The sequence below is a fragment of the Tachysurus fulvidraco genome, chromosome 11 (genome assembly GCF_022655615.1).
Source record: "Tachysurus fulvidraco isolate hzauxx_2018 chromosome 11, HZAU_PFXX_2.0, whole genome shotgun sequence".
Taxonomy (NCBI): Eukaryota; Metazoa; Chordata; class Actinopteri; order Siluriformes; family Bagridae; genus Tachysurus; species Tachysurus fulvidraco.
This window is the reverse complement of record NC_062528.1, coordinates 6,368,792-6,391,658: the sequence shown is the minus strand read 5'-3', so window position 1 is coordinate 6,391,658 and position 22,867 is coordinate 6,368,792. Positions and strand designations below refer to the sequence as shown.

Sequence of the window (22,867 nt, the reverse complement as noted above, 5' to 3'; positions counted from 1 at the left end):
TTTACATTTGCGGCATTTGGTAGATGCCCTTATCCAGAGTGATGTAAAAAAGTACTTTGAAGTCTATCAATGAATACATTAACACTGGTTGACTAGGTTACAGACTTAGGATCCCATGAACCTAAAACAATTGTTTTTATTTTTTTTTTAAATACACACATAAAACAAACAGGGAAATAAGAACTAGTTTTCATCTTTCAGGAAGAGTTAGGTGTTCACCTGTAATTTAAAGAACTCAGCTGTTTAGACATCTAGGGAAAGATGATTCCAGTAAGAATTTCAGGTATGTTCAACAGTGTATAACAGTGTTGGGCAAATTTATCTGCAAATACCTTATGTGGCTCTGATTTTTCAAATCTCCTGCTTGGCTGAAACAAAAACTTCAGACATAGACCTTATAGTGAAAGTTTATAATAAATAAAAGTTTATAAAGTTTCTAATTGCTAATATCAGACATATCAGATATCAGTCAGGATTAATCTTTGTTTTAATCTTATGCGTGCAGCTACCGGAAGTCAGTGGAGAGAGCGCAGCAGTTGGGTGGTATGTGAGAACTTAAGGAAGGTTGAAAACAAGTCGTACAGCTGCATTTTAGACCACTTGCAGAGACTGAATTGCCTTCATATGTAGACCTGCCTGCTGAGAGGTGCAGTATTCCAATCTCGAAATGACAAGAGACTAGACTAAGTACCTGAGCAGTTTGTGTAGATAAAAATGGTCAAATCCTCTTGATGTTGTAGAGAAGAAACCGACTTGAGTGTGTTAAATTAGCAACATGCGAGAAAAACAACATTGGATTGTCCATAGTTACCCCAAGGTTTCGAGCCATAGCATGAAGGGGACATCAGATCATTGTTTAGGGATATTGCAAGATCCTGACATGGGGATGAATCACCTGGGATTCTGAATTTATTTGTGATTCCACACAAGACCCAACACTCATCATGAAACCTGAGAAAGAAAGGGCCCTGAACATTTGTTACATCAAGTGTTTATAATCATGATTAAACACCAAACAAAGGAAAGGACAACCATAATGTATAATAAGGTATAATACTATATAAACTTTCTTGGAAATGAGACAAAATGAATAATTTTATTAGTGTAAATAAGTACTTAATTATGAATATTAATGAGTGATTATGAGCTGTTGTAAATTGTTCCAGGACAAAGTCAATAGTTAAACATAAGTTGAAACCAAACAAAGAACAGACATGCATAAGCAAAAATGACATTGAATTGATCTTAAATGATTAAATCGTGTATCTTTCATCACATAATCATGGTAAAACAAAAAATAATACCATAATTCTCATCCCTTTGGGCGAACCTAAAGGCATAAAGGAAGGTCCCGATCATTTGTTACATTGAGTGTTTATAATCTTGTCTAAACACCAAACCGAAGAAAGAACATGTAACTAATCACTGTAAACTTGATTTAAATTCTGAAAACATTCATGGAATACATCTAGATCTCTGATTTACTAAGTCAGATATAAGGTAAGTCGTATTCAGGGCCTGCACATCTGCTCCCTTGTTAGGAAGACCATAATTAGGAATGAGAGCACCTTGATCTACTAGCTCTAAAAAGTGTAACTATAGGGAGGATGTTCAACACAAAGGTTCAGATCATTTAATTATGCAAGCAATATGCTGAGGGGATATCCATCTTAATATCCATCTTAAATAACCCACAGGACATATTACACCATTAGCATCAAATATAAATGTTGCCTCAACATCTAGATAAAATTACATATCTACCATTTTAAGTATACTATGAGAATGTAGATTTAATGTTAAAGTCAGTAACACTGTTCGATAAAATGGTGATATACCTGGAGAGCAACATTCATTAACTGCTCACATAACATTGTGACCTGTTGTGACATCAGTATGGCAATTGTATGCAACATCAGACATGTGTCACAAGCTGGAATGGGAAAAACCTGCCCAGGTTATGTTATTAGAGACACTCAATGGTTGAGGAATGCAAACCTGAAACATGTTCAGGGAACAGAGTGTTCATTTGAACAAAACATTTGAAGATTGGAGTCTGAAATCAAACTGGCTGGATGGTGACCCCTTAAAATCATAAACGTCTCAAATGATGACCTCCCCGTTATTTCCTAAAAAAGCCTAGGTCTTGCTTAACCTTTTTTTCAGAAATACCTGATATTTTTCAGAATTTACTGTAACTGATATGTCTCTAATTCTGGGATTTTTACTTATGATGTGAATTAAAGGTTATATGGCCAGTAGAAAACACTTGGTTCTTCCACACCAAATCCAAATCCAATATACTTTGCTTAAAATACACTGCATTGAAAATACATTGCCAAATTACTTTTGTTCCCTTAAAAGAGAGGGTCCAAAAAAAAAAAAAAAATAAAGATAGTTTTACCCAATTTGGATGTCAATACACTTAAATTAAAGCTAATAGTCATTTGTGATTGTTTTTACTTGTTACACAATTTTTAATTACAAAATTATGTTTGGATTTACATTGTTATTTATATCACCCATAATTCAACTGTCTTGACAAACTTTGTTGCTAATTCAAAAATTAATGCACTAAAATGCTTTAAATGAGATAAACAATACATTTTTTCTTGTATGTTTTCCTAAAATCTGGTTTGGTCTGGATTGTACCAAAAGTGGGCAGGAACAAAAAAGGTATAAAAAGGTGCTGCAGCATTTAATCCTGTCAGATGAGAGCAAATACCTGCACACGCAAACTTCACCAGACCAAAGAAAAAGCAAGATGGCCTTCAAAGTTGCAGCTCTTCTGTCTATTTTCATGCTCACTTACATTATGGCTCCACTGGTTATAACTTCAGGTGAGAAATCAAATATTAAAAGTATCTTATGTATTAGTTGATATTTTTTTCATTAAACAGTACAGATCTCTATAGACATAACAAGGACAGACTATGATACATCACTATCCCTGTGTAGAAATTTGTATTAAAGTGAAAATGTTAAACTGAAATGCAACAAGGTATGTTTTCTTTCCAAATTACTTGTTTCCTTCTGAAGCAGGATAAATGTAAAATGCATTGATTTTAACATCACTTCCTGCTTGCAGATATCCAGTCATCGTATCCTATTTCACTACTTGTATACAACTCGCTCACTAACGAGAAGAATTTGACTTTCACCACTAACATTGCATACAGAGGGATCTTACTTGGTGCTATGAGAAAGATCCAAACAGCCAATAAGAATTTCAGGTATGTTCAACAGTGTACAATAGTGTTGGGCAGTTTTACCAGCAAATACTTGGTGTGGCTCTGAATTTTCAAATCTCCTGCATGTTTGAAACAAACTTATAGTGAAGGTTTATAATAAATAAAAGTGTATAATTGCTAATATCAGACATGTCAAATATCAGAGATACAGGATTAATCTTTGTTGAATCAGATGTTTTGATCAGTTCCAAAATTGTAATTAATTTTCTACTCTTTACTTCACAATGAATTCAATATTGATATTTCTGATTAGATTCACCACTAAAGAGGATCCAAACTACGGCCCATTCCTTGTAAGTGTAAACAGATTGGCAGGGGACAATAAAAAACATACATACTGGGAGTTGCTTATCCAACCTCAGAATGGCACCATAATCATGGCTGATGTGGGTCAGTATTTCCGTATTATATCATTTCTTTGAGATTAAAATACAAAGTGTATATATGTTAAATGTAAACATATAATAAAATACTTTACCCTTTTCAGGTGTCGGCTGTTACATACCAAACCCAAATGATACGATTATCCTCAAATTCACTAAATGGTAATCCAAAGTAGTGGAGCTGTAATCAGCATGGGGCTTTTGGACTCAGTACAAAAAAGCATGATACATTGTGGTAAATCATGAATGGAAAAAATCTGTGAAAAAAAAACAGGATCCTATTAAAACATGGAACTGTTAATCATGCTGTAGGTAATCTTCAATCTTCAATCTGTATGTAATCTTCAAAATTAATCTTCATGTGTGTTGCTGACTTTGTTTTTGAAATGTCATTGAGAAATGATTTATCTGACCTTATATGCAAACCCTATTTTGAGCTATTTTTGGTGTATTTTCAAATGCCTTACAAATTTGGCTAAATGTTTCTATTCAAGGTTATGACACTTTTCAACATTTACTCTTAACTTGTTGGTGGAAAAATAATAAAAGCTTAAACGTCAGTGCTGGTTGTAAAAGCTTGTTTTCAGTATGCATTAACTATTTTGTCACAATATTCTACAACAATGATAAGTGGAAAAAATAACACTGTTAATGTTAAGCTAACAGTAAGTTTATTAAAGTCATATCCTATATTTTTCTTTATTTTATTTATTTATCTATCCAATATAGACTGAACACTTTTTAATGCAAACATGCTTTTAGAAACAAACATGCAGCAACAGCGAAATATAAGATAAGCTAACAGGAGGATAGTGTAACCGAGCGTTTAACATCGGGTTCGCTTAAACTGAAATGAAACTAAAAAAAATAAGAAACGGAGGCTCATCGTTCACTCCAGCTCACAGATTAAGTCTGTTACAATAGCAAAGCATACCAGGAAACACAGTAAACTTTTATGGATGCAGTGCAACCAGGAACTTTGTGCTATAGAAGTTTTGAGAAAATAGCACACTGGTAGGCATGGCCAAAAGTAAAAATGGTCGCAATTTACATTTGCATTTTATATTTGCGGCATTTGGTAGACGCCCTTATCCAGAGTGATGTAAAAAAGTACTTTGAAGTCTATCAATGAATACATTAACACTGGTTGACTAGGTTACAGACTTAGGATCCCATGAACCTAAAACAATTGTTTTTATTTTTTTTTTAAATACACACATAAAACAAACAGGGAAATAAGAACTAGTTTTCATCTTTCAGGAAGAGGTAGGTGTTCACCTGTAATTTAAAGAACTCAGCTGTTTAGACATCTAGGGAAAGATGATTCCAGTAAGAATTTCAGGTATGTTCAACAGTGTATAACAGTGTTGGGCAAATTTATCTGCAAATACCTTATGTGGCTCTGATTTTTCAAATCTCCTGCTTGGCTGAAACAAAAACTTCAGACATAGACCTTATAGTGAAAGTTTATAATAAATAAAAGTTTATAAAGTTTCTAATTGCTAATATCAGACATATCAGATATCAGTCAGGATTAATCTTTGTTTTAATCTTATGCGTGCAGCTACCGGAAGTCAGTGGAGAGAGCGCAGCAGTTGGGTGGTATGTGAGAACTTAAGGAAGGTTGAAAACAAGTCGTACAGCTGCATTTTAGACCACTTGCAGAGACTGAATTGCCTTCATATGTAGACCTGCCTGCTGAGAGGTGCAGTATTCCAATCTCGAAATGACAAGAGACTAGACTAAGTACCTGAGCAGTTTGTGTAGATAAAAATGGTCAAATCCTCTTGATGTTGTAGAGAAGAAACCGACTTGAGTGTGTTAAATTAGCAACATGCGAGAAAAACAACATTGGATTGTCCATAGTTACCCCAAGGTTTCGAGCCATAGCATGAAGGGGACATCAGATCATTGTTTAGGGATATTGCAAGATCCTGACATGGGGATGAATCACCTGGGATTCTGAATTTATTTGTGATTCCACACAAGACCCAACACTCATCATGAAACCTGAGAAAGAAAGGGCCCTGAACATTTGTTACATCAAGTGTTTATAATCATGATTAAACACCAAACAAAGGAAAGGACAACCATAATGTATAATAAGGTATAATACTATATAAACTTTCTTGGAAATGAGACAAAATGAATAATTTTATTAGTGTAAATAAGTACTTAATTATGAATATTAATGAGTGATTATGAGCTGTTGTAAATTGTTCCAGGACAAAGTCAATAGTTAAACATAAGTTGAAACCAAACAAAGAACAGACATGCATAAGCAAAAATGACATTGAATTGATCTTAAATGATTAAATCGTGTATCTTTCATCACATAATCATGGTAAAACAAAAAATAATACCATAATTCTCATCCCTTTGGGCGAACCTAAAGGCATAAAGGAAGGTCCCGATCATTTGTTACATTGAGTGTTTATAATCTTGTCTAAACACCAAACCGAAGAAAGAACATGTAACTAATCACTGTAAACTTGATTTAAATTCTGAAAACATTCATGGAATACATCTAGATCTCTGATTTACTAAGTCAGATATAAGGTAAGTCGTATTCAGGGCCTGCACATCTGCTCCCTTGTTAGGAAGACCATAATTAGGAATGAGAGCACCTTGATCTACTAGCTCTAAAAAGTGTAACTATAGGGAGGATGTTCAACACAAAGGTTCAGATCATTTAATTATGCAAGCAATATGCTGAGGGGATATCTTTTACTGTAACACAATATCCATCTTAAACCATGGGATTCAATAACCCACAGGACATATTACACCATTAGCATCAAATATAAATGTTGCCTCAACATCTAGATAAAATTACATATCTACCATTTTAAGTATACTATGAGAATGTAGATTTAATGTTAAAGTCAGTACCACTATTTGATAAAATGGTGATATACCTGGAGAGCAACATTCATTAACTGCTCACATAACATTGTGACCTGTTGTGACATCAGTATGGCAATTGTATGCAACATCAGACATGTGTCACAAGCTGGAATGGGAAAAACCTGCCCAGGTTATGTTATTAGAGACACTCAATGGTTGAGGAATGTAAACCTGAAACATGTTCAGGGAACAGAGTGTTCATTTGAACAAAACATTTGAAGATTGGAGTCTGAAATCAAACTGGCTGGATGGTGACCCCTTAAAATCATAAACGTCTCAAATGATGACCTCCCCGTTATTTCCTAAAAAAGCCTAGGTCTTGCTTAACCTTTTTTTCAGAAATACCTGATATTTTTCAGAATTTACTGTAACTGATATGTCTCTAATTCTGGGATTTTTACTTATGATGTGAATTAGAGGTTATATGGCCAGTAGAAAACACTTGGTTCTTCCACACCAAATCCAAATACAATATACTTTGCTTAAAATACACATGTACTCACATGTATGTATCTTGTGGTGAACACAGACATACATATCTTGTGGTGTTTGTTTTCTAGAAGAAAAGAAAATAATAAGATTTTTGGTCTCTAAAACTTTTATTGAAAATCAGACACATGGACTTCAACAAAAGTGCTGGGGTTCTCCACTGAGAGGAGTATCAAGTCAAGTCAAGCTTTTTATTTTCATTTCAACCATATATAGCTCACACAGTACATAGTGAAATGAAACAACATTCCTCCAGGATCATGGTGCTACATAAAACAACACAGAGCTACATAGAACAACACAGAGCTAAGGCCTGAAAGTAAGTTCTCCTAGCCACATAAAGTTTAATGTGCAACCTTGTGGAAACAATGCAAGATGAGAGACAGTGCTGACAGACAAAACAAAACACTAAAAGAGGACAAAAACACAAGATAGCGCTGACCAGTGTGCATCCTGTACATTGTACAAAACATTGTGCAAAAGTATAGGGTTGTGCAGAAGAGGGTTGTAAACACAGGGTTCTTGCAAACATATATATATACATTTCTGTTAAAGCAGCAAATGGGTGAAGTATTGAAATGTGGTGTGCAAAAGAACAATCACTGAAATGTGTAAACAGTTTTCACAAGCATTGTGAAATGTACAATCTATGACATTCTTCCATTTTATACAAAGCCTTGATTTTCTCTTTTGTTAACTGGTTTGATCCAGTTTCTTTTAAATCATGTTTTTCCTTGTACTGTATGTAGTTTGCACATCACTTGGCCCATGGTTTTGGATTACATTTTTGCTGTCTGCCACAATTGATGATTGATAATGACTGTGTCTTGGGGCCCTATTAAACCATCTCAGGTGATATCACTTTGGAACATGAATTACTTGTTAGACAAACAGCATTGGTTTTCATCCCTCTTAATGTTATTCATGTCTAATCTAAGCTGTATGTGTTTCTCGGTAACTAACGCAACAGATAACACATCATAGTAATATACAATAGATATAATATAGTGTCTGTATAATATATTGCATAATACAGACCTCAAAGCCAAAAGGGCAGTTCATAATTATTCAGTTCATAATTATTCACTGAATTATACAGACATTTCAGATATAAGTGACAAGTACAGTCTTTGTTGTTATTAAGAATAATATATTGTGTCTTTTATTTTGGCATCATAGAATTTAATTCAGGTTTATTTTGTAAAGTGTTCTTTGGTGTGGGACAATGAATAATATGTACCCAAAGTAGGAGCAATGATATAAATTCATGGTGGATAAATAAAGTTTATTTACTTCACTTCAAAGATTCACCATTGAAGATGATCCAAACTATGGACCATTCCTTGTAAGTGTGAACGGAATGGCAGGAAACCCTGCAGAACATACCTACTGGGAGCTTCTTGTCTAAATGCAGAATGGCACCGTGATAAGACCTGATGTGGGTCAGTACAGATTCAGTATTATATCTTTGAGATTTAAATCCACAATGTATGCACATGTATATTATATATTTAAACATAATCACCTAACTTTGTTTCTTTCAGGTGTTGGATGTTATATACCAAACCCATTTGACACAGCTATACTCAAATTCACCACCTGGCAACCTGGATATAGCTGTAATGTAGCTGGGTCTTTTGAAGCCTGTCCGACAAAAAGCAAAATTAGTTGTAAATTTAATTGAAATCAAATCAAATTTTACACCAGAATGCCTCCTCTCCCTCTTTAAAGAAAATGTTTCCTTGTAAAATATCTTATATGTAAGCCATTAATATATGTATATTTATGTCTCCATTGCACAAGGTCTTAGGAAATATCATTAGGAAATGTTTTACCTGATGGAAACTGTATTGTACAAGCTCTTTGTGTGCCGGCAGTTTTGTAATTCCTTCACTTATATCCAGTGAAGCCACAGCCTTAAAACAAGCAAATATTTTTTTAATTAAAAGTTTTAAAAGTTTAATTGCTATTTCCAGGATCCTGTTAAAATTGTGCCACGAAACTGTTAATCTTGCTGTAGGTAATCTTCAATCTTCAATCTGTATGTAATCTTCAAATTTAATCTTCATGTTTGTTGCTGACTTTGTTTTTAAAATGTTATTGGGAAATGCTTTATCTGACCTTATATGCAAACCCTACTATGAGCTATTTTGGGTGTATCCAATATATATCCAATATCCAATATAGACTGAACACTTTTTAGTGCAAACATGCTTTTAGAAACACACATACAGCAACAGCAAAATATAACATAAGCTAACAGAAGGATGGCAAAGCATACCAGGAAACCCAGGAAACATTTATGGCTGCATTGCAACCAGGAACTTTAGTGCTATAGACGTTTTGAGAAAATAGCACACTGGTAGGCATGGGCAAGAGTAAAAATGGTCACAATTTACATTTGCATTTTACATTTACAGGATTTGGTAGACGCCCTTAACCAGAGTGATGTACAAAAGTGCTTTGAAGTCTATCACTGAATACATTAACACTGGTTGACTAGGTTACAGACTTAGGATCCCATGAACCTAAAACAATTGTTTTTTTTTAGACTAAGTACTTGAGCAGTTTGTGTAGATAAAAATGGTCAAATCCTCTTGATGTTGTAGAGAAAAAAATTACTTGAGTGTGTTAAATTAGCAACATGCGAGAAAAACAACATTGGATTGTCCATAGTTACCCCAAGGTTTCGAGCCATAGCATGAAGGGGACATCAGATCATTGTTTAGGGATATTGCAAGATCCTGACCTGGGGATGAATCACCTGGGATTCTGAATTTATTTGTGATTCCACACAAGACCCAACACTCGTCATGAAACCTGAGAAAGAAAGGGTCCTGAACATTTTTTACATCAAGTGTTTATAATCATGACTAAACACCAAACCAAAGAAAGGACAACCATAATGTATAATAAGGTATAATACTATATAAAATGCCATGACGCGGGGTAAGGAAGCGGACCTAAACGCAGGATAGCCAAATCAACAGGGTTTAATAACAAAAGGACATGAAACAACACACGGACTAGAGACAGGATAGGACAACAGTAGATTCCGCGCTGCCATCGGCAATGCGGCATACTTAAATACAAAAGACAATCAGATACAACTAGATTTGTAAAGTTCGTCACGACAAACTTTGATGTTGGCTTTGACGATGCAAGTATTCACAAAGGCCGGTGCTTTTTGGAGGCGAGTGGACATAAGGGTCAGTGTTACTTTTGGAGACAAGTGGACAGATAGATAGGGTGCAAAACATTTGGAGGCAAGTGGAGACGAGCATGTGACATCCGAATACTCCTGAGGAAGTTCCCCTCATTGTTCTGAGTGTTTTGATTTGTCACATGTCCATGTTGTAAAAAGTTTTTTGATTTTGCATATATTGGGGGCAGGGCTGTGTGGCACAGCCGGAAGGCCAGTCGGTACACCAATTTAAACCTTTGTTCAGAGCATCACCCTAAAGGAGCTGGCCAAGTTTGGTGTAGATAGTCCAAAAGCTTGCCGAGTTATAAACCTCCAAATTTTATAATGGGAGTCTATGGGGAAAAAGGCCACTTTGAGTCCCAGTACTTGAAGTACTGGTACTCCGATCGCTTAGAAAAGTAATAGCAACAAACTTCAGACCAGGTTCTACAACATATCCGAATTTGGTTCATGTGGCTCGAAAGCTCTAGGCTGCATTAAATTTTATAAATTTTTGTGTAAGCTTAAATAGGAAAACAGAATGTTGGCTTCTACAAAGCCAACATAATTAGGAATGGGTGTGGAAACAGGGAGGAACAGACAAGGGCAGGGCAAACATGTGACGAGGAACATAAACAGTCATGATTCATGACATGAGTCATGACAGTAACAACCCCCCCCAACCCCCCCAAGGCACAGCTCCCGAAGTGCCTAATCCTGACAAAGTCTGGGAGAGGGGGCGAGGCACATAGCGAGGTAGATGGGGGGAGCGAGGCACACGGCGAGGCAGCCAGAGAGGAACGAGCGACGTCCACAGCCGAGCAGGGGGAACGAGCGACGTCCACAGCTGAGCAAGGGGAACGAGCGACGTCCACAGCCGAGCAGGGGGAACGAGCGACATCCACAGCCGAGCAGAGGGAACGAGCGACGTCCACAGCCGAGCAGGGGGAACGAGCGACGTCTACAGCCTAGCAGGGGGAACGAGCGACGTCCACAGCTGAGCAGGGGGAACGAGCGACGTCCACAGCCGAGCAGGGGGAACGAGCGACGTCCACAGCCGAGCTGCTGGGCAGAGTGCTACCCCCGACGCACCGCGGCCAGTCCCACCTCTCAGGAACCAGGAACGGGGAGGGAGGGGGGAAAGAAAAAAAAATCCTCCACAGAACAGAAAATCCATAGGGGCCAAAAAATACGGCCTGCAACACCCCCCCCCACGAACAGGAAGTGGGGCGACGTCCTCTACGGAAACAAAATGTGAAGCGACTCTCCCCACCGGACAAATGCGGGTCAATGTCACAGGACACAGAAAAAACAAAACAAAATTCGGGCTGGCGACATGGCCCGCAACCCGGAAGTGAGGCGGCGCCCCCCACGGAGAAACCGGAATGCGGAGCGGTGTCCTTCACCAAAAACATGCGGACCGATGTCACCAAACCCGCGAAGTCCAGGGGGGAAAAAAAATAAATAAATAAATGCTCCCACAATAAGCCTTCTGTGATGACGTGGGGTAAGGAAGCGGACCCAAACACAGGATAGCCAAATCAACAGGGTTTAATAACAAAAGGACATGAAACAACACACGGACTAGAGACAGGATAGGACAACAGTAGATTCCGCGCTGCCATCGGCAATGCGGCACACTTAAATACAAAAGACAATCAGATACAATTAGGAATGGGTGTGGAAACAGGGAGGAACAGACAAGGGCAGGGCAAACATGTGACGAGGAACATAAACAGTCATGATTCATGACATGAGTCATGACAGTAACAACCCCCCACCCCCCACCCCCCCCGAGGCACAGCTCCCGAAGTGCCTAATCCTGACAAAGTCTGGGAGAGGGGGGCGAGGCACATAGCGAGGTAGATGGGGGGAGAGAGGCACACGGCGAGGCAGCCCCCCACGGAGAAACCGGAATGCGGAGCGGTGTCCCTCACCGGAAAAATGCGGACCGATGTCACCAAATCCGCGAAGTCCAGGGGGAAAAAAAAATAAATAAAAAAATGCTCCCACAATAAGCCTTCTGTCATGACGTGGGGTAAGGAAGCGGACCCAAACGCAGGATAGCCAAATCAACAGGGTTTAATAACAAAAGGACATGAAACAACATTCCACGCTGCCATCGGCAACGCGGCACACTTAAATACAAAAGACAATCAGATACAATTAGGAACGGGTGTGGAAACAGGGAGGAACAGACGAGGGCAAGGCAAACATGTGACGAGGAACATAAACAAACAAGTGCACGTGGCCAAAGTCCAGGCTGAGTCATGACATAAACTTTCTTGGAAATGAGACAAAATGAATAATTTTATTAGTGTAAATAAGTACTTAATTATGAATATTAATGAGTGATTATGAGCTGTTGTAAATTGTTCCAGGACAAAGTCAATAGTTAAACATAAGTTGAAACCAAACAAAGAACAGACATGCATAAGCAAAAATGACATTGAATTGATCTTAAATGATTTAATCGTGTATCTTTCATCCCATAATCATGGTAAAACAAAAAATAATACCATAATTCTCATCCCTTTGGGCGAACCTAAAGGCATAAAGGAAGGTTCTGATCATTTGTTACATTGAGTGTTTATAATCTTGTCTAAACACCAAACCGAAGAAAGAACATGTAACTAATCACTGTAAACTTGATTTAAATGCTGAAAACATTCATGGAATACATCTAGATCTCTGATTTACTAAGTCAGATATAAGGTAAGTCGTATTCAGGGCCTGCACATCTGCCCCCTTGTTAGGAAGACCATAATTAGGAATGAGAGCACCTTGATCTACTAGCTCTAAAAAGTGTAACTATAGGGAGGATGTTCAACACAAAGGTTCAGATCATTTAATTATGCAAGCAATATGCTGAGGGGATATATTTTACTGTAACAATATCCATCTTAAACCATGGGATTCAATAAACCACAGGACATATTACACCTTTAGCATGAAATATAAATGTTGCCTCAACATCTAGATAAAATTACATATCTACCATTTTAAGTATACTATGAGAGTGAAGATTTAATGTTAAAGTCATTAACACTGTGAGAAGATAGGTTTGTTTGATAAAATGGTGATATACCTGGAGAGCAACATTCATTATCTGCTCACATAATTGTGACCTGTTGTGACATTACACAAAGAAACTGTATGCAACATCAGACATGTGTCACAAGCTGAGATGGGGAAAAAACTGCCCAGGTTATGTTATTAGAGACACTCAATGGTTGAGGAATGCAAACCTGAAACATGTTCAGGGAACAGAGTGTTCATTGTGGGGCAAGTCGTGGCCTAATGGTTAGAGAGTCTGACTCGTAATCCTAAGGTTGTGGGTTCGAGTCTCGGGCCGGCCACGACTGAGGTGCCCTTGAGCAAGGCAACGAACCCCCCAACTGCTCCCTGGGCACCGCAGCATAAATGGCTGCCCACTGCTCCGGGTGCGTGTTCACTGCTGTGTGTGTGCACTTTGGATGGGTCAAATGCAGAGAACGAATTCTGAATATGGGTCACTGTACTTAGCCATATGTCACATCACTATTTGAACAAAACATTTGAAAATTGAAGTCTGAAACCAAACTGGCTGGATGGTGATGCCTTAAAATCATAAACTCTCCATTACTTCCTGAAATGGCCTAGGTCTTGCTTAAGCTTTTTTCAGAAATACCTGATATTTTTCCGATACAGAACCGATATGTCTCTAATTCTGGGATTTTTTACTTTATGATGTGAATTAGAGGTTATATGGCCAGTAGAAAACACTTGGTTCTTCCACACCAAACCCAAATACAATATACTTTGTTTAAAATACACATACAGTACAAAAAATACACATACTCACACATATGTATCTTGTGGTGGACACAGACATGCATATCTTGTGGTGGCTTTTTTCTAGAAGAAAAGAAAATAAGAAGTCTCTAAATATTTTATTGAAAATCAGACACATGGACTTTAACTACGTTCTGGGGTCCTCCACTGAGAGGAGTATCAAGTCAAGTCAAGAAGCTGACAAAGTACATAGTGAAATGAAAAAACATACCTCCAGGACAATGGTGCTACATAAAACAACCCAGAACTACATAGAACAACACAGAGCTAGGGCCTCCTAGCCACATAAAGTTTAATGTGTGACACCTAGTGGAAACAATGCAAGATGAGAGACAGTGCTGACAGACAAAACAAAACATTAAAATAGGACAAAAACACAAGATAGCGCCAACCAGTGTGCATCCTGTATATTGTACAAAACATTGTGCAAAGGTATAGGGTTGTGCAGTAGAGGGTTGTAAACACAATGTTCTTGCAAACACACACACACATTATATATATATATATATATATATATATATATATATATATATATATATATATATATATATATATACACACACAAATGCAAATGGGTGAAGTATTGAAATGTTGTGTGCAAAAGAACAATCAAAGAAATGTGTAAACAGTTTTCACAAGCATTGTGAAATGTACAATCAATGTCATAGATTGTACATTTCACAAGCATTGTGAAATGTACAATCTATGACATTGTTCCGTTTTATACAAAGCCTTGGTTTTCTCTTTTGTTAACTGGTTTGATCCAGATTCTTTTAAATCATGTTTTTCCTTGTATATGTAGTTTGTACATCACTTGGCCCATGGTTTTGGATTACATTTTTTGCCGTTTGCCACAATTGATGATTGATAATGACTTGAGATAGTGTCTTGGGGCCCTATTAAACCATCTCAGGTGATCTCACTTTGGAACATGAATTACTTGTTAGACAAACAGCATTGGTTTTCCTCCCTCTTAATGTTATTCATGTCTAATCTAAGCTGTATGTGTTCCTCAGTAACTAACACAACAGATAACACATCATAGTAATATACAATAGATATAATATAGTGTATGTATAATATTTAATAAAGAGTAGTTTCTAAGTAGTGCATTTTTAATGTTTAACAAGATTGGTTAAATAAATTGTCTCTTAAATCGTTTATGAAAAATTATGTATCATGTTTTGCCCATTTTCTTAAAAATAACAAATAATTTCAGAGTTAAAGGTTTAATCCATCATAGTGTTTTCCAGCTGTACAGATAGGCCTGGCGTTGTATCACAGTTCATGTTTTACACATCTAAAAATGCTGGATGAAATGTGATGCAAAACTTTTGTAACCCACAAAAGTGCTGTGGCAACAAACATGTTGAATTCATTTCACCACAACTGTTATTTAACATACTGTAGATTTATAGTTATCAACTAAACACCAAAACAGAATTTAGATCAATCAACAAAAGCACCAAAAATCCTTTAAGTAATAAGTAAGGAGCAATACAGTATATTGAGTTGATGAACTCTGAGACTGGCCTAGTTATAAACTTTGCCACTAATGAGGAAGTTCAACCTGATGATGGGAAACTCTGCACAATTTAATGACATTGTGTGACTCATACTGTCATGACAGTACAATTTAGGGATGTGAATAAAAGTGAAACCATGAGAATACACATGACAATGTGTCATTGTGGATTTCTGTCACTGTTCAGAGATAGTTATGATCCAGTTAAATTACATCCATTCCAGAAGCTTTGCATTACTGTCCACAAAACTGTTTTTATTCAGTTATTTCTTTTCTTTATGTAAAACCTAAGACCCTGTTAAGAATGTTTGACTATTTACATAGCTATAAGTGGTGTCACATATAGACTGTTCAGTTACCACCACTTACACATTCAGTAGCGCTTCAAATCAAACACTATTTAATTCTGAAATTGCAAAAACACATGGAATGCCTGTTGACAGGTGCAGACGACTCATTGAGAAATTGCCTGATTGCCTCAAAAGGTTGTGCAACAAAATATAAAGATAAGATACCATAATTTTTGTCTGGACCAGTTTCAGTAGATTTTTTATTTTAATGCTTCCTGTTGAACCACAATTCAAAAGCAATGTCTGATTTTTATTAGTCAATTTTCAGTTTTATTTCAGTGAACATTGTGGGTTTTTCTTCATATTATTGAAAGGATACCAACAATTTTGTCCATGTGTGTATTATATTGAGTTAGCTTGGTAAAGAGTGCAATCAAATTTGCTAATGTATAAAATACTGCTGTGAGATAAACAATTATGTTGAGAGGTAATGTTTTATTCTTGTATAGAAACACAAACAAGTAAAGATTAAAAACAGGAATCAAATGAAACTAAAATTTAACAAAAAAGTGTGCAGGAGCAAAAACTCTTGCAGCATACAGTATATGACATCACGCTCTCATATACACACACACACACACACACACACACACACACACACACACACACACACACACACACACACACACACACACACAAACGCACAGCTTCAGGACAAAGAAGCAGCAAGATGGGCTTCAAAGTGTCAACTCTTCTGCCTGTGCTAATGCTCACATACCATTTGGCTGCCCTGGTCTTCACTTCAGGTGAGAATGCATAACACTATCAGTATATTATGTGCTATCTAATGTGGTATTTTTAAATGTATGTAGCTCAACAAATGATTAAGGTTTTAAATCAGGGGTGTCCAATCTTATACACAAACAGCCAGCATGAGTGCAGGTTTTCCTTCCAATTAAACAGGAGCTACACCTGATTCCACAAGTTTAATCAATTGACCTTGGCTTTCAAAGTACTATGACTATAACAAAGTACTATGTGGCTTCTCCATGGTTGGAATGAAAACCTGCAGTCACATCAGACCTTTCTGGATAAAATTGGACACCACTGGTTTAAATGGTCAAATGATACAGATCTATCTGTCCATGAAACGTCTGTCTATTACTATAAGTAATACTTAAGTAATCTGTTTGCAGATATCCAGAAGTCCTACCCTATTTCACTACTTGTATACAACGATCGCACCATCCCTGTGAATTTGACTTTCAACACTGACATTGCATACAGGGGGATCTTACTTGGTGCCATGAGGAAGATACAAGAAAAGAATAAAACTTTCACGTGAGTCATGTAATAGATCATGCAGTTTGGTTGCATAATACAGACCTCAAAGCCAAAAGAGCAGTTCATAATTATTCACAGAATTATACAGACATTTCAGATATGTGACAAGTACAGTCTTTGTTGTTATTAAGAATAATATATTGTGTCTTTTATTTTGGCATCATAGAATTTAATTCAGGTTTATTTTGTAAAGTGTTCTTTGGTGTGGGACAATGAATAAAATGTACCCAAAGTAGAAGCAGTGATATAAATTCATCTTGGATAAATAAAGTTTATTTACTTCACTTCAAAGATTCACCATTGAAGATAATCCAAACTATGGTCCATTCCTTGTAAGTGTGAACGGAATGGCAGGAAACCCTGCAGAACATACTTACTGGGAGCTTCTTGTCCATATGCGAAATGGCACCGTGATAAGACCTGATGTGGGTCAGTACAGATTCAGTATTATATCTTTGAGATTTAAATCCACAATGTATGTACATGTATATTATATATTTAAACATAATCACCTAACTTTGTTTCTTTCAGGTGTTGGATGTTATATACCAAACCCATTTGACACAGCTATACTCAAGTTCACCACCTGGTAGCCTGAAGTAGCTCTAATGGAGCTGTAATGTAGCTGGGTCTTTTGAAGCCTGTCAGACACAAAGCAGTGGTTGTAGATTTTATTGAAATCAAATCAAATTTTATATCAGAATACCTCCTCTTCCTCTTTAGAGGAAATATTTCCTTGTTTTAAAATATCTTATATGTAAGCCATTAATATATGTATATTTATGTCTCCATTGCACAAGGTCTGAGGAAATATAATTAGGAAATGTTTTACCTGACGGAAACTGTATTGTACAAGCTCTTTGTGTGCTGGCAGTTTTGTAATTCCTTCACTTATATCCAGACTGAAACCACAGCTTTAAAACAAGAAAATATTCAAGAAAAGTTTAATTTGCTATTCCATTCTGGGACTCTGGATAAATCTCATCTCAAAATCTTTCTCCTGCTGATAAACTACTGGTGTCTCAGCAGTGCCAGTTACACTTTCTGCCATGTGTTAAGCCTTACAGTTAAGCCTTACAGCCCTAACAGTTAAGGAAAACATTTACAGTAATTATTTACCAAACTATACTTATGGCTTATCAGACTGATCACACTGGCCGATAAAGTTACAAATGGCCTATAAAGCTGATAATTTTAACAAATGTTGATTAAGTCAAACTGTAATTTTAGCTTAAGGCAATATCTAATTTAATTTAATCTAATCTAATCCCATTTATATTAACCTAATTTAACAAGTGATTGTTATTAATAATGAGTATTATAACTTTGTATTAAAGGAAACAGTTAATAGTTGTATTGTTGTCAGTATTCTGTAATAAAAGAATAACAAAACTTGTATTGTGATTTATTTGAATATTCATTGGATTAAACCTACAGCCTGATTCAACTCCCCCTGGTATACATCCTGTATTGTGGTATGTATGTTTCTTGTGGAAACATACATCTCCAAAAAAAAGTTACATTTACATGACACTAAAATAAAAAAATAGATAGATAGATAGATAGATAGATAGATAGATAGATAGATAGATAAATTAGCTACAGGAGCCATACTTCATAGTCCTCATGGATTGCCATAGAGCAGAAACATTAAAACAGAAATACAAAAACCCACATATTTGTTTTTAGTTTACTTAAACCCCTCTTTTCACACAAAAACAAAAAAATATGTCTATTGAAAAATAACTTGATCATTTTAACATTGATTCAACTCCAAAATGCAGATTTTTTTTGAGAACACCAGCTTAATTGTGAGAGTTCACAGACAGCCCCCTGTAACAAACACAAAACCTTCCTCACTCAGCTGGTTTTCCTGACCGTTAACTCCACGTGCCTCCTTTCGTATTAACATTCATCAGATTGGTTAGATTAGATTCAACTTTGTCATTGAACAAAGTAACAGGTACTTGGACAACAAAATGTATTTCATCTTCTGTAAATTATTTACAAATGTCCATTATCAAATTAGCGATAAACTTTAACAACAGAGACACACATACGCACTACACAGGAACCCAGTTTGTCGCGCTGCTGTTTTTGTTACACGCTCTAGCAGTTAATAAACAGACAGAACTGCTTGCTTATTGCGGAAGAACATTGTAACCGGCGCTACTTCTCTCCGTTTATGACTATGGATTGCCATAAAGCAGAAACATTAACAATAAAACAAATCCATTTTTATTGAAACAAAACTTACAATGCAGTTCTTCAATCTGATAAAATTTATAATTTTTTTAAAGCCGCCAGCACGCCTCGAAGTAATTATACCGACGTACTTGCCCCTTAGCGACACGTTTTCGGATTGCGTAGGAAACCTTCCGCGCCCCCGCTAAGGAGTGTCTTAATTGGCACGGGGTCGTGTTGGAAACACAGGATCAACTATTAAAAGTTGGTCTTACCTTGAATGCAGGTGTCCTTCGAAGTCCCCTCGGTCTTCTAACAAAGGCTCCTCTCCAAGGTCTTCTACTGAAACTATTGTTTGAATCTTTAAATGAAGGAGGCAGACTTAGACCTTTTTGTCTTTTCAGGATCCTCACAATGGGAGGCCTTGTTTTTATTAAAAAGTAGTGTAATACAAATATTTGTGTGTAATATATGTAAAATAAAAAGAAAAATTACAAATAAAAACTTCCTTCAAATAATCAAACATTACTAGAATAAGTAAAAAATATTAAGATGCAAAGATTATAACAAACCAAGAAACACTCTCCAAGTGTAAACTTGCATTTGTTCTATGATGCACCTAAAGTACAACATGCACTAAGGCTGCTTACAATAGAATGCACACTTAATGTGATTCAAAGCAGGCTTTTATACTTTTTTACTGTGGCCATGCAGTTAGATTTGGCTGTCAGGTTTAGTTGGCTTTGTGCCTTTTAGACGGCTACTTTCTAATTTCATAAATATTTCTCAGTTTCCCAAACATATGCTAATGTCTTTTTTTTTCCTAACCTCACGCTTAACACTTCTATGTATGGTCATACTTCCTGCAACTTCTCAGGCTGTGATTATATAGAACCGAAGCCTTCTCTTGCCGTGGAATTTGACAGCAAGCTATAAAACACTGCGCATGCAGATTACTCGCGCGAATACACAGAAGGCTTGACTTAACAGCAGGCCTTGAAACACTTGTGTGCAGATACTCTCAGTAATACACAGTAGGCTTTAAGCGTTCACTACTAGAAAGTTTACAGTAAAATAAACAATATTAATCTAATCAACTCTATTACATGAGAATACATGATAAGAAAAAGAAAAACATTTCAGAATTCTTTTGAACATTCTGAAAATAAAACATAACATATAATGCATTATAGTCTTCTTTTCTTTTGGAATCTTCTTCCAGCTGTCTAGGTGCAGCGTCTGATCCCTCGGTGTCTTCCTTTAAACAATCATATTCAAATCTTTCAACTCTTCAACCAATTCTTCAACCTTTTGGATTTTTACATCAATCTTTCTTTGTTTATTCCCCTTACGTTTCGCTTTTTTCCCCTCTATTTCTCCTTCTCTTTGTATTATCTATGTCCGTCTGTCTACTGACGGATAAGTTTATAATTGGTTGTGGTGTACCTTGATATTTATTATTTTTTATTTGCTGAGAACCAGTGTTAAGAAAACCAGTATCAGTACCAGCGTGGTAATACGTTTCTCTATCTGCTTATCTCACACCCTTTCTCTATCTGCTCCGGACACCTGTCCGATTTCTTATCCACTACTCCAGGGGATAACGGGTCAGACCCGGTACCCCCTCCTCCGAGTTAATTCCGCCCCATAACAGTATGTCCGCACTACATTAACAAGGTCTTCAGGGAGACCCTGAATCGCTATGCCTTTGTATACCTTGATGACATTCTCATCTTCAGCAATTCATTGAAGGAACATGTCCTACAGGTCCACCGAGTCCTGCAGCTTCTCCTTGAAAATTATCTATATGTAAGCTTGAGAACTCGCAGTTCCACGCGAATACCATCTCTTTCCTGGGCTTTGTGGTGTCTCTGGGCGGCCTGAGCATTGGCCCCCTTTGGGTCACCGTGGTAAAGGAATGGCCTCAGCCCTCCTCAATCCAGGCGGTCCAACGCTTTCTGGGCTTCACTAACCTTTTCCGGCATTTTGTTTGCGATTTTAGCACCTTGGACAGCCCACTTGGTGCCCTGACCAAGAAGCTTCAGGGGAGGTTTGTATGGACCGTTGAGGCCATTGAGGCCTTGAAGGAGAGGCTGATTGCGGGCCCTGTGCTTTGGGTCCCTGATCCAGAGATCCAGTTCATAGAGGAGGTTGATGCCTCTGATATAGGAGTACAAGCCGTTCTGTCCTAGCAGTCAGCGCATATTTCAATTGCCAGTTGACGGCGTAAGAAATGAATTATGATATACTGTAGGGGATCGCAAGCTCCTGGCTGTTAAATTGGCCCTGGAAGAGTGGAGACATTGGCTGGAGGGGGCCAAGCACCAATTCCTTATCCAGACAGATTATAAGAACCTGACCTACATCCAGCAGGCCAAGAGACTGAACCCACAACAGGCCAGGTGGTCCCTGTTCTTCGCTTGGTTTGATTTTACCCTCTCTTTCAAACCTGGCTGGAAGAACGCCAAACCTGATGCCCTCTCCTGCCAGTGGGGCCCCCCGGCAGAGAACCCCAAGCCCCAACACGTACTAATTTCATTTTTATGCATATTGCACATTTTCTATTAATCCAGTAAACCTCATTTCACTACTGAAATATTACTGTGTCCTTCAGTTATTTGATATCTTAAAATTAAATTACTAATCCAAACACCCAAATATTTATAAATGAAAAACTTGGAAATTGTCAGGGTTTCCTAAACTTTTGCATACAACTGTATACAGTATAAATATATTTACAATTACAAGCTAATCCCTTCACTTTTCCTAGTTTATTTTTGCCCCGATTTGATCCTATCCTGCCATCACTCCATACCCAGCCATATGCTTTCTCTATCTGCTCTGGACACCTGTCCGATTTCCTATCCACTACTCCAGTGGATAACGGGCCGGACCCTCTGAGTGGAACAGGAATTCCCCCACATAAAGATTTTACTGGTAAGCCTGTGGGTTAAAAGTTATCCTACTTTAGACTTGGGTGTTTGACCAATAATAGGATGGAGAGCTTGTCACAAAATCTATTATGAAAAAAAGCATCTTTCTCTATTATTATTTTTTATAACCTTTTACACATTTTGCATGTGAACACCTGAAAATCTACCTATCTACCACACAACTGTCCAATTACCTGTTTACTGAAAGACCAACCACACACACACGCCTGCCTACTAGTGCATGAACCCACCTACACACAATCCTAACTGCACACCTAACAATTTACCTACAAAACTGTCCACCTACCTGCTTACTGACAGACCACCTACACATCTACTAACATACACACCTGCACACATCTGCTTATTTACACACACCCATATACAGACCTTAATAAATCCATGACTGGTGTGCATGCATACACATACACACCCACCCACTTAACTACACTTACACACATGCCTTACACATCTAAATCTACATACACATCCATACGTTACATTATGGTAGTTCATTGTATCCAGTGATGACTTTATTGCATG

At 37.2% G+C, this 22,867-nt stretch overlaps 1 protein-coding gene across 1 annotated transcript; it reads left to right on the top strand.

Annotated features, from left to right (window-relative positions):
- The first annotated feature begins 2,679 nt into the window (after window positions 1-2,679).
- LOC113660431 (transcobalamin-1-like) lies at window positions 2,680-4,194 on the top strand. The gene is made up of 4 exons (XM_027173933.2): window positions 2,680-2,840; window positions 3,089-3,233; window positions 3,505-3,641; window positions 3,739-4,194. Exons 1-4 carry the CDS (start codon window positions 2,765-2,767, stop codon window positions 3,798-3,800), a joined length of 420 nt encoding a protein of 139 aa, XP_027029734.1. The 5' UTR covers window positions 2,680-2,764; the 3' UTR covers window positions 3,801-4,194.
- The last annotated feature ends 18,673 nt before the right edge of the window (window positions 4,195-22,867 follow it).